Consider the following 12,986-nt stretch of genomic DNA (forward strand, 5'->3'; position numbering starts at 1 on the left):
CTCCGACTTTGCTCTCCCCGCATTTGTGTGCATCTGAAACACCAGCTGATGCCAACATTTGATAAGGTTACAAAATTATTAGCTAAACTCTTTGGACGATACAGTCTCCAGGGGCGTCAGGTTTTCCACTTCTGATTCAAAGGAAGGAACGGTTTAGTGGAAAAATTAGCAGTAAGAAAGGGAAGAGGCTGAGATTTTCCATTTCTGTTGGGCTTATTTAAACCCCAAATGCAGAAGCCCTGGGCTTTGGGACAGTAGACCCGCTCTATCACGACCAGCAAGGACTCATGACCCTAGCGCCGAGGAGGTTGGAGCAAATAAATTCTCTCTTCAGCCTTGACCATCCCAGGTGACCTGCATGGAGGATGAGCCCCTTTTTCTCTACAGTGAAGACTGATGTCTCTTTAGGACGCTACTCCTTCCCACCACCCTTCAGTGACAGCCGTGGAGAAGATCAGGGACAAGAGCTTCCCTAAGGCGCCTTAGGGAAGGTATAAGGTGAGGGTGATGGTTTTGGGGGATGGCAAGGCAGTGTGCGGACACAGCAGCCCAGCCCCGTGCTTTGGAGGAGGACACGTCCCTCATTCCTCCCCCCAAATTCGGTATCTGGCACAGGGCGAACGCAGCCTGCTCAGGGAGACATGAGCACCTTGAGATCCACCACCACCGTGGTAGAAACACACCTTCACCCCAGTCAGGCGTTATTTCTTCTCCCTATTTTAAGAAAAGAGGGAAAAAAAGGAAGAAGAAAAAGCGGGGGAAAGATTTTTTTAACCAGATCATCTACTTTTTATTTCAGAGGAAAGATTTGCATTATTTACTTTTATTTATATACATGTACTTCACATTTGTATTTAAAATGCACAGATCTCCCAATAATTTTCTCGTTCCTGCTTTAAATTAGCTGTTATTTTACAATACAAAAAAATTATACCAAAAACTGCAGTCCTATGTATGTATAACACCCACAATCCCCAGCCATGAAATAGTTTACAATACTTGCTCGTATTTACATATGAATGCAATAAATGCTAAATTATACATATTAACAAACTAAGCTCAAGTCTGAACACAGATAAGAATCGTAAATAATTACAGAACAAAGAAAAAAAATCCAGAATACAATTAATTCAAGGATCCTAGTGTAAAGAACATTTATTGTGCACAAATTTCAGAGTAATATAAAACTCCTTTTTTTTTTTTTTTGCTTTTTTTTTTTTTTTAAAAAAAATGGACTGACATATGTTACACTCCTCCACAACTATTTTTTTCTTCTGTATTCTGGTGAGGTTTGTGGAGTCAATGATAAACGTAGAAGAAATGTCTAAAGAACTATAGTACCTGGAAGACACACAAAAATAGTCCATGTGTAGTGTTAGAACAAAGTGATAAACTGAGCAAGAACTGCCCTGACGCAGAAGCAGAAAAAACCAGCATATACACATTACCGAAGTATTCCTAGCATGGGAAACTCATCTAATTTAAGCAGCCATCAACAGAAAAAGCATGAATTGGACTAAAATTGCCATCACATCTGAAAATGAGAAACGCACACCTACCCCTCCCTTCCCATCGCTCCCACGTCCCCAGACGCTCGGGCGCGCATCTTCCAGTCGCACCCTTCCGTTTAAAACACGCACAACTCACTCCCTCTCCCAACCCGCACTTGCAGCTTAGCTCAGGAGGCTCTGAAGACCCAAACTCCCTCCCCCGGCTTCCCCTGGAGTATTCACAAATGAAGATAAAAAGGAAACGGGACAAGAAGTGGCACCCGCAGCTTACTGTGAGTTGGATGGATGGATGAATTTAGAAGTCGCTCCCGGCACGTAGGATCCGTTCTTTGCGTTCTCACAAGCTCAGGGCCAGCAAATCCCCGTTTGCAGGGAGAAGGGTTTTACGGGTTCAGAGATGCAGCTGATGCCCTGTCCCTAACTCGGGGTCTCACGGAAAAGGAAAGGCAGCTGCTAACATCGGGAGCAGTCAAGGATGGAGAATCAGCCTCATCTTTGTGGCGCTGCCCTTGCAGCGGGTTATGGGAAAAGCCTCAAGTTTTATTTCAGGCTCTTGAGCGAGGAGGGTTATTTCACCAAAAGTTCGTTTCAGATAACTTAGGGCCAAACAAGCTGAGCTGCCATTTTAAAACTATACTATAAACCCAGTGACTATGTAGTATTTTAGTAAACTTTTACCGCAGAGAAAATGATGTTTCTGAGCAATATATAGTATAGAAACTACCCCTAAGGAAGCCTGTATCTGCCAACAGGGGCTGTCATGCTTTTAGGATACCATACCATCACATTTTGGTATGTTATATGCTATGACTTTATGCGAATCACAGGCATTACCCCCTCGTGTATAGCTTTTTGGCGATTTCAATACAGCGCATTTTAAGCCCAGGGAGAGTGGCAATAACTCAAAGTTGTATCCCATAAATCTTCTTGTATCCAACATATTGACCCATAGCATGGCAGGGTCTCCCTTCACTCATGCTACAACAGCAGCCCAGGGAAAATCCTGGGCTAAATAGAATGGAAAATGGTGAACCAAAAAAAAAGTAGGTTATTTGGAGATCCGATGGCACTGGTGCTTTCTAGAATAAAAGGGCTACATTTCTGATTTTTGATTAAATTCTTTTAAAGGCTACTCTCAAAGAATAAAAAGGTTATGAGGGTTGAGATCTTGAATGCTGAATTTCAGCCAGTTATAAACGCTTGAAAATAGTGATTTTGAATGGAAATCACTGCCACAATCTTAATGGTAGAGGCTTAAACTGCTGACTTAATCCTCCAAGTAATGACTACTTTAAGTACATTTATTACCTGTCTTCAAGTGTTGGTTTTTTCCCTTTTCAAATGGAAGAGCCGTATTTTACTTCACTTACACGTTCAAGTGAAAAGCATTTGAATACATAAAAGTCAAGTTATGCCTCCCTGCTTTATACTGCAAGATATCACGAAGATAATTTGATGTTTCTTTAAAGCTCTGGAAAGTTATCTACTACTCATCATATGAAGAAGTTATTAAGACAAAACTCATACATCATTTAAAATGCATCAAAAATACATTCAATATTTTTTCTGGTTTATATACACTTTAAATCTTTCAATGTTCTGCACGCTACTGTATAGTTTATGTACAAGTGCAAAATCAGTGTGTTATTTTTCATTTATTTACAGATTCTCCCATGAAATAAGGTTGCTCTTTACACCCACCCCCCCCACCTCCAAAAGAAATAAACCCACAAATCCTTCACTTTTGATATTGGCCTGGCGATAAACCACCAGCAACTCTTCGTCCCCCCATCCATTCCCACCTTTGTCTCTATTTTACCTTTAAGTCGGGATGAAACTGTTTGCAGCAGAAATATGTATGAGAGTTCTCTCTTTCCCTCATCAGTATGGAGATAAGATGCAGAGCAGAGCTACATCCTACAGGAGCTGTTTCAATTTATTTATATAAATAAGTCTTGTTCCTCTATTTACATTTTTTGGTTCTGCTAACCCTCAAAGTTTGATCATTTTTGCTCGTCTTTCCAATATCTGACACCTAACTTTGTGGCTATGCTTCCAGGCACGCTCCACCATAAACTTCTGAGATCAGACAACCAAGCTCTCCGGGGGCGGAGGGGAAAACAAAACATATTTATGTCTTTTTGTTAATGTAAAAATATATCACCCTCCAGGCCTACTGTTCTGAAAGCAGTTTCTGTTCAGGAAACCTAAGCAACGACTGTAAGCACCGGCTTAAGTGCTGTCCTGAATACGCAGCCTTAAGCACAAGAGCTTTCTCGATTTGGGTTGGCAGTTCTCCTCCCAAAGAAGTGTCGGAGAAGCAAGACGACGACATCTCTGAACATGAGGATGCGCATCATGACTGAAAAGACATGAAGTAATAACAGGGGAGGGATTTTAGTCCAGTATTATTTCTCTAGTTCAGGTTATCCCTATACACGTAGGAAGTTAGAAAGTATTTTCAGGAGATGAATCTGTCTGAGGTAATCTGTGCATCAGTTAAAACTTAAATTGCCTAAACCCCTTCATTCTAAAAGACAAAGCTCACCCCTTTCCCTCCCATAACTTCTTTTCCCCAGAAGGCATTTAAATTTCTAGTTTAGAAAAATATGCTTTTTTTATATATATACACACACAGATATATATACATAAAAACGCATTTTTTCCAGAACATTTTTTCTGTAGTCCTGTTGTATTTGTTAAATGACACATTAAATCAGAATTATCATACACCACGGCCTTTAAACCAGCAGGCTGGCCCCCATCACTGCTGTCTGGACACGCACAGCAATTCACGTCTTTATTGCGATGCTGCCGCGCTCCAAAGAGCTTCTTCAAAATACATGGTTTAGAAAAAAAACAACAAAAAAAACCCTCCAAAATGAGTGCTGATATGCGATGGATCACCAAAACGTGCACAAAAGAAGATGCAGTGACTTGGGTTTCATTTTAGAAAAGGGTACCATCTGGCCAGAAGATTCAAGAGCACTTTCTTTCACTCCCCTCAATTTGTTACTTCTCCGTTTCATACATACTAGGTGTCCTCATCAGAAACCAGCGACTCAGCAACCTGAATGAAACCACACTTACTGTGATGATTAAGCAACAATTACACGCCTCGTTTGGCACCTTCACGTAACGTCTTCCTACCAGCTTCAACATCGCAACTTTGCCTGGCCCCGGCACTGCGCCACATTCCAGAATCAAGGGAGACACTGGGCACCAGCATGCACAGACTGATGGGTTAAATCCAACCTTGAACCTCAAAACATAATCCCAACTAGTCGGAGTACTTCAGATGGATTGATACATCCCCCACAAGCCAAGCCTTCTCGTTGCTGTTTGCAAGTCCCTTCCTTTCACCAACAAGCCACCTTCTTCCACATCTAAGAGAGTTCAACTCCAATAGAAAATATCAGTAACTGATCACGTAGAACTAAAACCTGTGGCCAAACGAAGCTGCTCTGCTTGCTTTTTATTTAAAGTTCTTTTTTATTTCATCCTGAAATGATCTGGCACCTGGAGTGTTGCTTTTTACATCCTGTAAGGAGATGGAGCAAATCTTACTGCTGAGGAGTGATGTCTCTGAGCCCTGGCACAGCTCAGCTCTCGTCCAGAAGAATGGCAGGAGGGAAGGGGGAGGGAAAGAGGCCAAACAGGCAGCGAAAATCAGAACTGTAATGTATCTGACTTGGAACACAAACCGCTTCTACTAAAAGCGCTGGTGAAACCAGGAGTTTTCTTATAAGATACTGAAACTTTGCTTTCCCTCCAGATATTTCCATCTAGTTGAGTAGTTTGTTGGTCAGGAAAATGTCGTTTTCCCCTGACTGCACGTGATGTATTACAAAGAACACAGATTGCCTCGAGTGACTATATATATGTGCGTGTATACACATATTTAAAAGGAATATAATTATGCTAACAAGAAATGTGTGTAGCAGTCTCCTCACTCCCTAGATCTGTTCAAGTCTAGGCACTTGTGTGTGGTGTACTCCAAGCAGGTTAAGACTATGTAAACAGTGTGTCCTTCAAAAGCAACATTCAGATTCTCCAAGTATTGCATGTGGTTTGAGCAACACGCGACATCAGCCTTTAAACCATCCCAGCTTTTGCGTTCCTGGTGCTCTGGAACACGATGACCACAAAAACACTGTATCTGGAAGAGAGTTCCACTTAAATAACAAGGGAATAAACATATAATATTAAATGAAAACAAAGGATGAAGATGCTTTGAAGATTAATAGTAGTGTTTATGTGTTGAGAGCTGACACCTGTAAACACTGCATCTTTTTCTTTTTGTACAGTTTGATAAATACATGAACTACAAAGCACTTTCCATGTATAAACCTGAGTGTCATTCATATTGGACTACAGTTCTATTTACACTGACCATGAATGGTGGCGATTGGATGTTACTGGACCTGCAATAAAATTATTTTACTTTAAACTTGAAGAAAACAAAGGAGCAATCTGAAGTCACGTGTCAGTAAAACTTAAGTGGAGCAGTTGTCAAATAAAGCCAACTATCACGTAGATGAGAGAAAAAGTTGGGTTCAAGGAAGTTGTGTTTTTCTGAGTGCTTCTAGTCTCTTGTGACACAACTTGGAAATCCTTCTCCTCCTCCTCGGTATTACTTTTCCGTTTTGTTTAAAACCCTATACAGTTTCTGATGTCCATGCATCAAATACAGGTTCCTGGCTGTGCAGGGGGCTGCTGTTTCCGATTCCGTATTGCACCCGATTTCTCTTTGTAGGCAATTGGCATCTGTTGTGAAATGTCCACCAGTGCACTGGCCACTGCAAGACCTGAGGCAACGAAACAAAACAGTCATGGAACAAAACAGCCACAGAAACAAATCCTTCCACCACTGCTGAGAAAAACCCTTCGAGCCACAAAATGAATATCATTTTTTGAGTTCTTCTTAAAAAAGGCAAACTAGAAAAGCGTTTTGGTTTAAGAGATTAAACTCTAGCTGCTATTCTGAAATAAGCTTTTAAATACTGCATGTTTTATTGAAAGCAACTGCAGTAGAAAAAGCTGGCAATAAGAAGTGTGGGTATTAATGGATGTGAAACCCCTAATATTGAAGGGAGGTGTCTTTCCCTGCACCAGTAGACGTGCTAGAATAAATCCTCAAAGCACCCGTGCATGGATGTTTCACAGCACTTCTTGGACATCCATCATCTCTGCAACCTACTCCCGGCAAATCCACAGACAAAGCACTGTTGGCCACCTGGGATTTAGCTCAATACAGCTCACAACCAACCCACCCCATCTCACACCCACCTAATACTCTATTAAGATCCCCTGCTTCACCATGTTCACTAGGCACTGGAGAAATCCCAGTTAAATCACAAACCAACCAGCAGCTTATGCCTCTGTGCCCTGCACGCAGGTTTAAGTGAGAAGAGGCTGGGAACCTTAAGCCGGATGGAGAAAACTTCTCTGCGCAGAGCTGCTAAGAGGAGGGCATGCACTTGATGTCTCTCTTCAAACGAAGTTGGGAATGAAGGGGGGAACAGGCTGGGAGGCAAGTTAGTTTCACAAGTAACTACTGCAAACCTGTCTGTGCCAGATCCCCCTTTTTCTCCAGCCATAAATTAAAGTGTAAGCCAAATATCAAATGTTCATCCATCAACTGATCCAAGAAATTGAATCAAACCTCAGGTTGGAAGCTAGGAGGGACCTAGCTAAAAATAACCCAAGCACATCCTCAGCTGCGGTGTGGGTACAGCAATTACTGCGGGATCAAGTCTGAAACTGTAAGGTGAAACCATAAGGTTGGGGAAGGAGCACAGAGTTAATCCCAAGCCAGCAGAGACAACGATACTCCTCACCTGACTGGCCTGGTGGTGGTATACCCCCAAGTCCTCGAGGCAACCTCACAAATACAGAGAGAACGGCTGCTTTGTTCCCAAAACAGGGCTCCAGCGCTATTGGCTTTGGTACAGTCTGCAGCGAGGGAAGGAAGAGGAGAAAACAAATGTTATACAGTGTGTTACACCCTCTCTCTTCCCCCAGCGTCGTCTTTTTCACATTGTACAAGCTTCAGGGCATGAACCATGTTTCTGTGCTTGGCAAATTTCCGGAACGTAGCTAGCAAAGCTAAAATCAATGTTAGTAACAATCAAAACCCTAGTCATTGCAAAAAAACCACAATTACTTAATAAAAATCTAGTTATTAAAAAGGAAAGCACTGCACAAGACAGGTATTCCTCCCCAAATTCAGTAACGAAGGAGCAGCTTACACTAAACAACAGGATTGAGGTTTTATTTCCTTTGAACCCATCAGCAGCGTATCACAAACATCGGCACGTCTGACCACTGCAATTTGGCGGTTCAACTTCTGTTTCCAGCGTTTAACTCCACGTAAGACCTTCACAGCGCTGTACGCATTAACACGGCAAAGAACATTTACTCCCGAACCACACTCTATTTCACTGTTGTTTACTTTAAGCTGTGTTCCCCCAATTTTGTCTTTCGTTTCTGTTCTTTCCCAAGGGGTCATGTTCATTTTCCAGCAGTCTTCTAGACCACTCTGGACTATGTTCTTAGGCAGCCTGTTGCTCTGGGAGCTGAAAGTGCTTTAGAAAGTCTTCTGGATTGTACTGTCCTTTTTTAAACTGAAAAGCAAAGAATTCAGAGGAATGGTTTGTGATCCTGGCTCTGAATCTGGTTTCAGTGACCTGCCGTACCCTATGATGGACTACTCTTAACGTGCTTTACTCAAGCTTGTTTACTTTCAATACGAATATTTTACACTTACATCACAAACATGGACATGAAATAAAGTTTTCAGATAAAATGTGAATTGATAACTATGCAGATATAACGGTCAGCCAGCCTTCTCCCACCCTAGAGAAGCAGGGGACCGGATCCCTTGCTCACCCTCAGCATCTTTGAACATCACTCTCCCACTGTTCTCCTGTAAAGGTTTTATTTGAATGATCAACAGCCAATTTCAATATGTCACTAGGAAGACAAAATGCAACAGCACAGCCCAGAAACTAAAATACGTTCATACCTAAGCTGGGCCCTGATGCCACACACAATTACACACAATCAGTGTTACTGTGGGATGGCGCAACAGTAAGATGAGGACGCAAGTCTACAAGAGAGTGCCTTCTTTTGTCCCACATAAGCAAAAAAAAGCTGAGAAACCCCATTTTACCTCAAACACTCAGTGCTTTCTGATTTCTGGTTTAGTATGGACGAATTCTACCCTGGTATTAATGAAATAATTATTGCTTTTTCCATTAGGCATAAAATTGTACTACTGTACTTAAATGTTCAACAGAAACTCAATACAATGCAAGACAATGAAAAAAACGAACAGGAGTCAAACAATGCTATTAAATTACTGCTGCTCAATAAAAAAGAAAAAAGAGACGACAGCAAGCAAAATGAAACTTAAAACTGTTTTCATATCTCATATTTACTGTAATGATTGCAACAACAATTTGTTAGTCTGTGCGAGGTAGATAAATACGTGTTCTACAGGCTTTAACGACGTAAGCTGCCGTCTGCCCGGTTTATGACTGCAGATTTCTTCATCTTCTCCCCACCCCCAACAAAGGGATCAAACTCAAAATAACGCTTTTCCCACAAAGCAACCAAGCATACCCTGGTGCTATATCCCATGGGCGACTCAATTACCAGAGGCAATGGAGAGCGCCCAGAGAGAAGGCAACTGCAGAAATACAGCCCACGGACTTCTGGCGTACGGGTGGAACATGCCCTGAGCACAAAGTTCATTTTCTTTTGCAGAGAGCCAAGTACCCTACTTATTCCACTGTTAATAATACAGTCCTGCTGAATCCCAGAGGTTGGAGCACGGTGCCTGGGTGTTACAGAGAGCACTCACACTCAGCACTGAGCAGAGTGAGCAGCAAAGACCAAGCAGAGAAGAAGTAGTGGGGAAAAGAGAACGATGAAGGAGTCAAGAAGAGACTATCTTTTCTAATACCTTTTTAATGTATTGGCTTTTAAATCCCACTGGATTAACGGCCACAAAAATTATCTGAGGGTTGGAACACCTCTGCTGAGGAAGAGGTGAGGGAAGGCTGAGAGAGTTGGGGTTGTTCAGCCTGGAGAAGAGAAGGCTCAGGGAGACCTTATTGTGGCCTTTCAGTACTTAAAAGGGGCTTATAAGAAAGATGGGCACAGACTTTTTATCAGGGCCTGTAGTAATAGGACAAGGAGTAATGGCTTTAAAATAAAAGAGGGTGAAATTCAGACTAGACAAAAGGAAGAAATTTTTTACAATGAGGGTGCTGAGATACTGGACCGGGTTGCCCAGAGAGGTGGTAGATGCCCCATCCCTGGAAACATTCAAAGTCAGGTTGGACGGGGCTCTGAGCAACTTGATGTAGTTGAAGATGTCCCTGCCCATGGCAGGGGGGTTGGACTAGATGACCTTTAAAGGTCCCTTTCCAACCCATGCTATGATTCTATGATTCTAATCAAAACGCTCTGCAACTCTGTTTTGTCCCCAACATAAATTGTTCAGTGCAACTCTACTCCAATATGCTTTGTAACGTCATGGAAATGTTCAGCAGCACGCTCATCATCCTCCAGCCAATCTGCAGGAGGCTGGAAAATACTTCTCACAGTCACCGAATCCTGCCCTTCACTAATGCAGGTGACTGCACATAAAAGCCCAATGCTCTGCTTTAAAAGCAGCCACACTTTCAGCCTGTGCCATCAACTCTGTGAGACCTTTCCAGAGGCTCCCTGCTCCTGGATCCCACTGGTCTGACAGCAGAAACTTTCTTTTAACCTCAATTCTTTCCCACATAAATTTATTCATCCATCTGATGTTCTTCTGTGACTTGACTCTCTCCCAGGCTTTACCCTAGTGTACATCTCAGCCTTCGTTTGGCTAATATGAACATCAACACTCTGAATTTCTTCTTTGAATGCAAAAACTCCCTTCTCCAGCACTCCCAACAGTCCCTTCTCCGCACTTCATCTGCTGCTGTGGACCTTGGGTGACCTGAGAGGCATTTCAGGATTTGACAGGACCCCTGTTAATGCTATCAAAACCACCTTGATTCTCCCACACATCCTAAAAAGGTAAGGAAGAGAAAAAGTTCATTATAGAGCTCTCAGTGACAGAGCTGAAGGGACTTTGAGTGTAATTTAGCTCATCTCTCAGCCCCAAGCAGGACCCTTTCTCCTCCTCTGCCCTTTCCAACTAATGAACCCTGAGCGTGCAGCAGAAACTCTCATTATGAGTCCCTGTGGGCACAATCTTTCCCTTTCCATGGGATTTTTATTTCTTTCCTGAACATCACACATCTTCCTCCTCTCTGCTCTCCTGATCCCACTCTGAACCGTAAGAAGCCCCCACACAGGTGTCACTGGTGCTGAAAGAGCCCCAAACAGGAGCCAGCACTGTCCCCCGGCGAGTGACAGCAGACTCCAGGCATGCAGGTACCTAAAATTCAGTGTTATTTCACAGGCATGAGTCTGACCCTCATGCTGCAGTGAATTTTTTTAATCTATCTGATGTACCACAGATAGTTGAGGGGCAGAGGACATACCTCTGAGCCTCCTTCCTTCCCTTTTCAACCTGCTCAGAAAAGCTGAGCATTATTAAACAATTGTTAATATTTCACCACATGTGGAACTTTGTTTCTCTTAACCATGCAAAGCAAGGAAGTATACTTTCTACAACGATGCATCCAAAATCTGTCAGGCAGTCACAAGCTAATTTGGAAGGAACAAACCAAGCACAAGATCATCTTGCTGCAGCTAATCCCGATCTTACATCTAAAAGGGGAAAAAATGGTCTAGTGTCCATCAAAACCAGCCGTTTTCCTGACACAAGCTGCAGTTAATAACAGCAAAAAAACAGCACAAAGAACCAAGTCCTGCAAATTTATTTTTGACAGCACCAGTTCAGGCACCTGCTTTTTGAACTGTGACTCATACCACATCCCATCTCCAAGCGTGCGCTCGCCAGACCAAGAGACAAAGCGCAGCCTGATGAAATGACTCACATGCCGAGTGACGGGAATGATGAATTTGATGCAAGCAAGAGGTCAGCCGGGAGTGAAGGGCATACTGTGCCCTCTGCGAGATATAGAGACAACCCAGCGGTGGAGCCCGGGGACCATATTCTGCAGACACGGAGAAAAAAACGTGGATAATTCAACCAGCAACTTAACGGCTATCTTGACTGTGGATCTCACCCACAGTCGGTCTTGCCATGAGCCTGCTCAAGTTTTGACATGACCTGTGTAGGTGCTACCACGGCGCAAAGCAGCTAAGGAGAAGCCAGCTGGTTTCATCAAGTTGAATTTTTGTGGGGAGACCTAAGAAGAGTTCACTTCTCCTTTCCTTCCCCACCTCTGCAGCACATCTGCCTCCTGCGTGGTTTTTGAATGCTCTTGCTGCAGATCCAAGCCACTTTTCTGCAAGAAGGTTTGGAGTGGACTTGGGAACTAGAGACCAGGTCATTATAAATGCTTGTGCTTCAGTCTGACAGGTGGTTTTTAATGGCCCACTTAAAAAAAAAATAAAAAATATGTAGATCTCCAAACTTCGTAACACCTTTCATCAGATGGTTAAAACCAGCCTCTGCCAAAGACTTTCATTTAGAGTGTTTTGATAAACCCACTGCTGAATTATAGAAGCAATTCTTTTTTATTGAAGGCTTAATAGCACAATAAAGTAGACATTATTCAAATCTATGCAAATAAGGTGCATCCCTCAGACACTTGGCACATGGTGACTGCTTTGTGCAGTGCCTGAACAGCAGAGTCCCACACCAGGAGGGGGGCACAGAGCGGGGAGCGGAGCCCAGCTGCTGGAGCGGGTGGGCAAAGACCACGGTTAATAGAGTAAGAGGATCTGACCTTTGGTGGACTGGTTCAATCCCTACGAGCCAACCAGCGGCTCATGAAAAAGGAGCTGTGCCCCTGAGTCATGAAACACGGAGCACGCTTGCACCCAGCCAACACGCACAGCAGCAGTAAGAAAACCAGAAGACTATCTCCCTCTGGTTGCAACCAAGGATGGAGGTCAGTGAAGGGGATGCTGTGCTGTATCAGACAACTGCAGCTGGTCTACCCGTCAGGCATCCTTCCCTAAAGCTACTCCGTGTCCTCAAAGAAACGTTGTGAGAGAGCCGGAGCGACAATTTCATGCAGCTGATAGCACAAGCCTTTCTTCTGCAATGGTCTTTGACTGCTCATCCACACCGGCAAAGCTACGACCAGTGGAAATGGTGGGGGAAAAAAAAAAACCACAGTCAGGAATCAGAGTAGTGCAAACGTTAAGCAAAGACCAACAAACCAGCAAAGACCTCTCAGCCTGGCACACAGATTTAACACGCTTTACTGGGCAAGGTGCGCTGTCGGGAAAGTGCTATCATGCATTTTGTGTTAGGCAGTGCTTGGAAACAGAGACGGCCCTTTTTTGGATGAAAATATGATGTTAATGGCATTTTACTAAGTGGAGACGTGG

The 12,986-nt window shown here is 43.2% G+C and overlaps 1 protein-coding gene across 1 annotated transcript in view; it reads right to left on the minus strand.

Moving 5' to 3' along the window:
- Positions 1 to 779: 779 nt before the first annotated feature.
- Positions 780 to 12,986, minus strand: part of ATRN (attractin) — a 167,837-nt gene continuing 155,630 nt past the window's right edge. Inside the window, exons 28-29 of the mRNA XM_063335731.1 lie at positions 7,352 to 7,466; positions 780 to 6,319 (exon numbers count right to left, since the gene is read on the minus strand). Of these exons, the coding sequence (XP_063191801.1) occupies positions 6,195 to 6,319; positions 7,352 to 7,466 (240 nt within the window). The 3' untranslated portion in view covers positions 780 to 6,194. The remainder of the gene's footprint in view (positions 6,320 to 7,351; positions 7,467 to 12,986) is intronic.

Source organism: Chroicocephalus ridibundus, chromosome 5 (assembly GCF_963924245.1).
Source record: "Chroicocephalus ridibundus chromosome 5, bChrRid1.1, whole genome shotgun sequence".
Classification (NCBI taxonomy): Eukaryota; Metazoa; Chordata; class Aves; order Charadriiformes; family Laridae; genus Chroicocephalus; species Chroicocephalus ridibundus.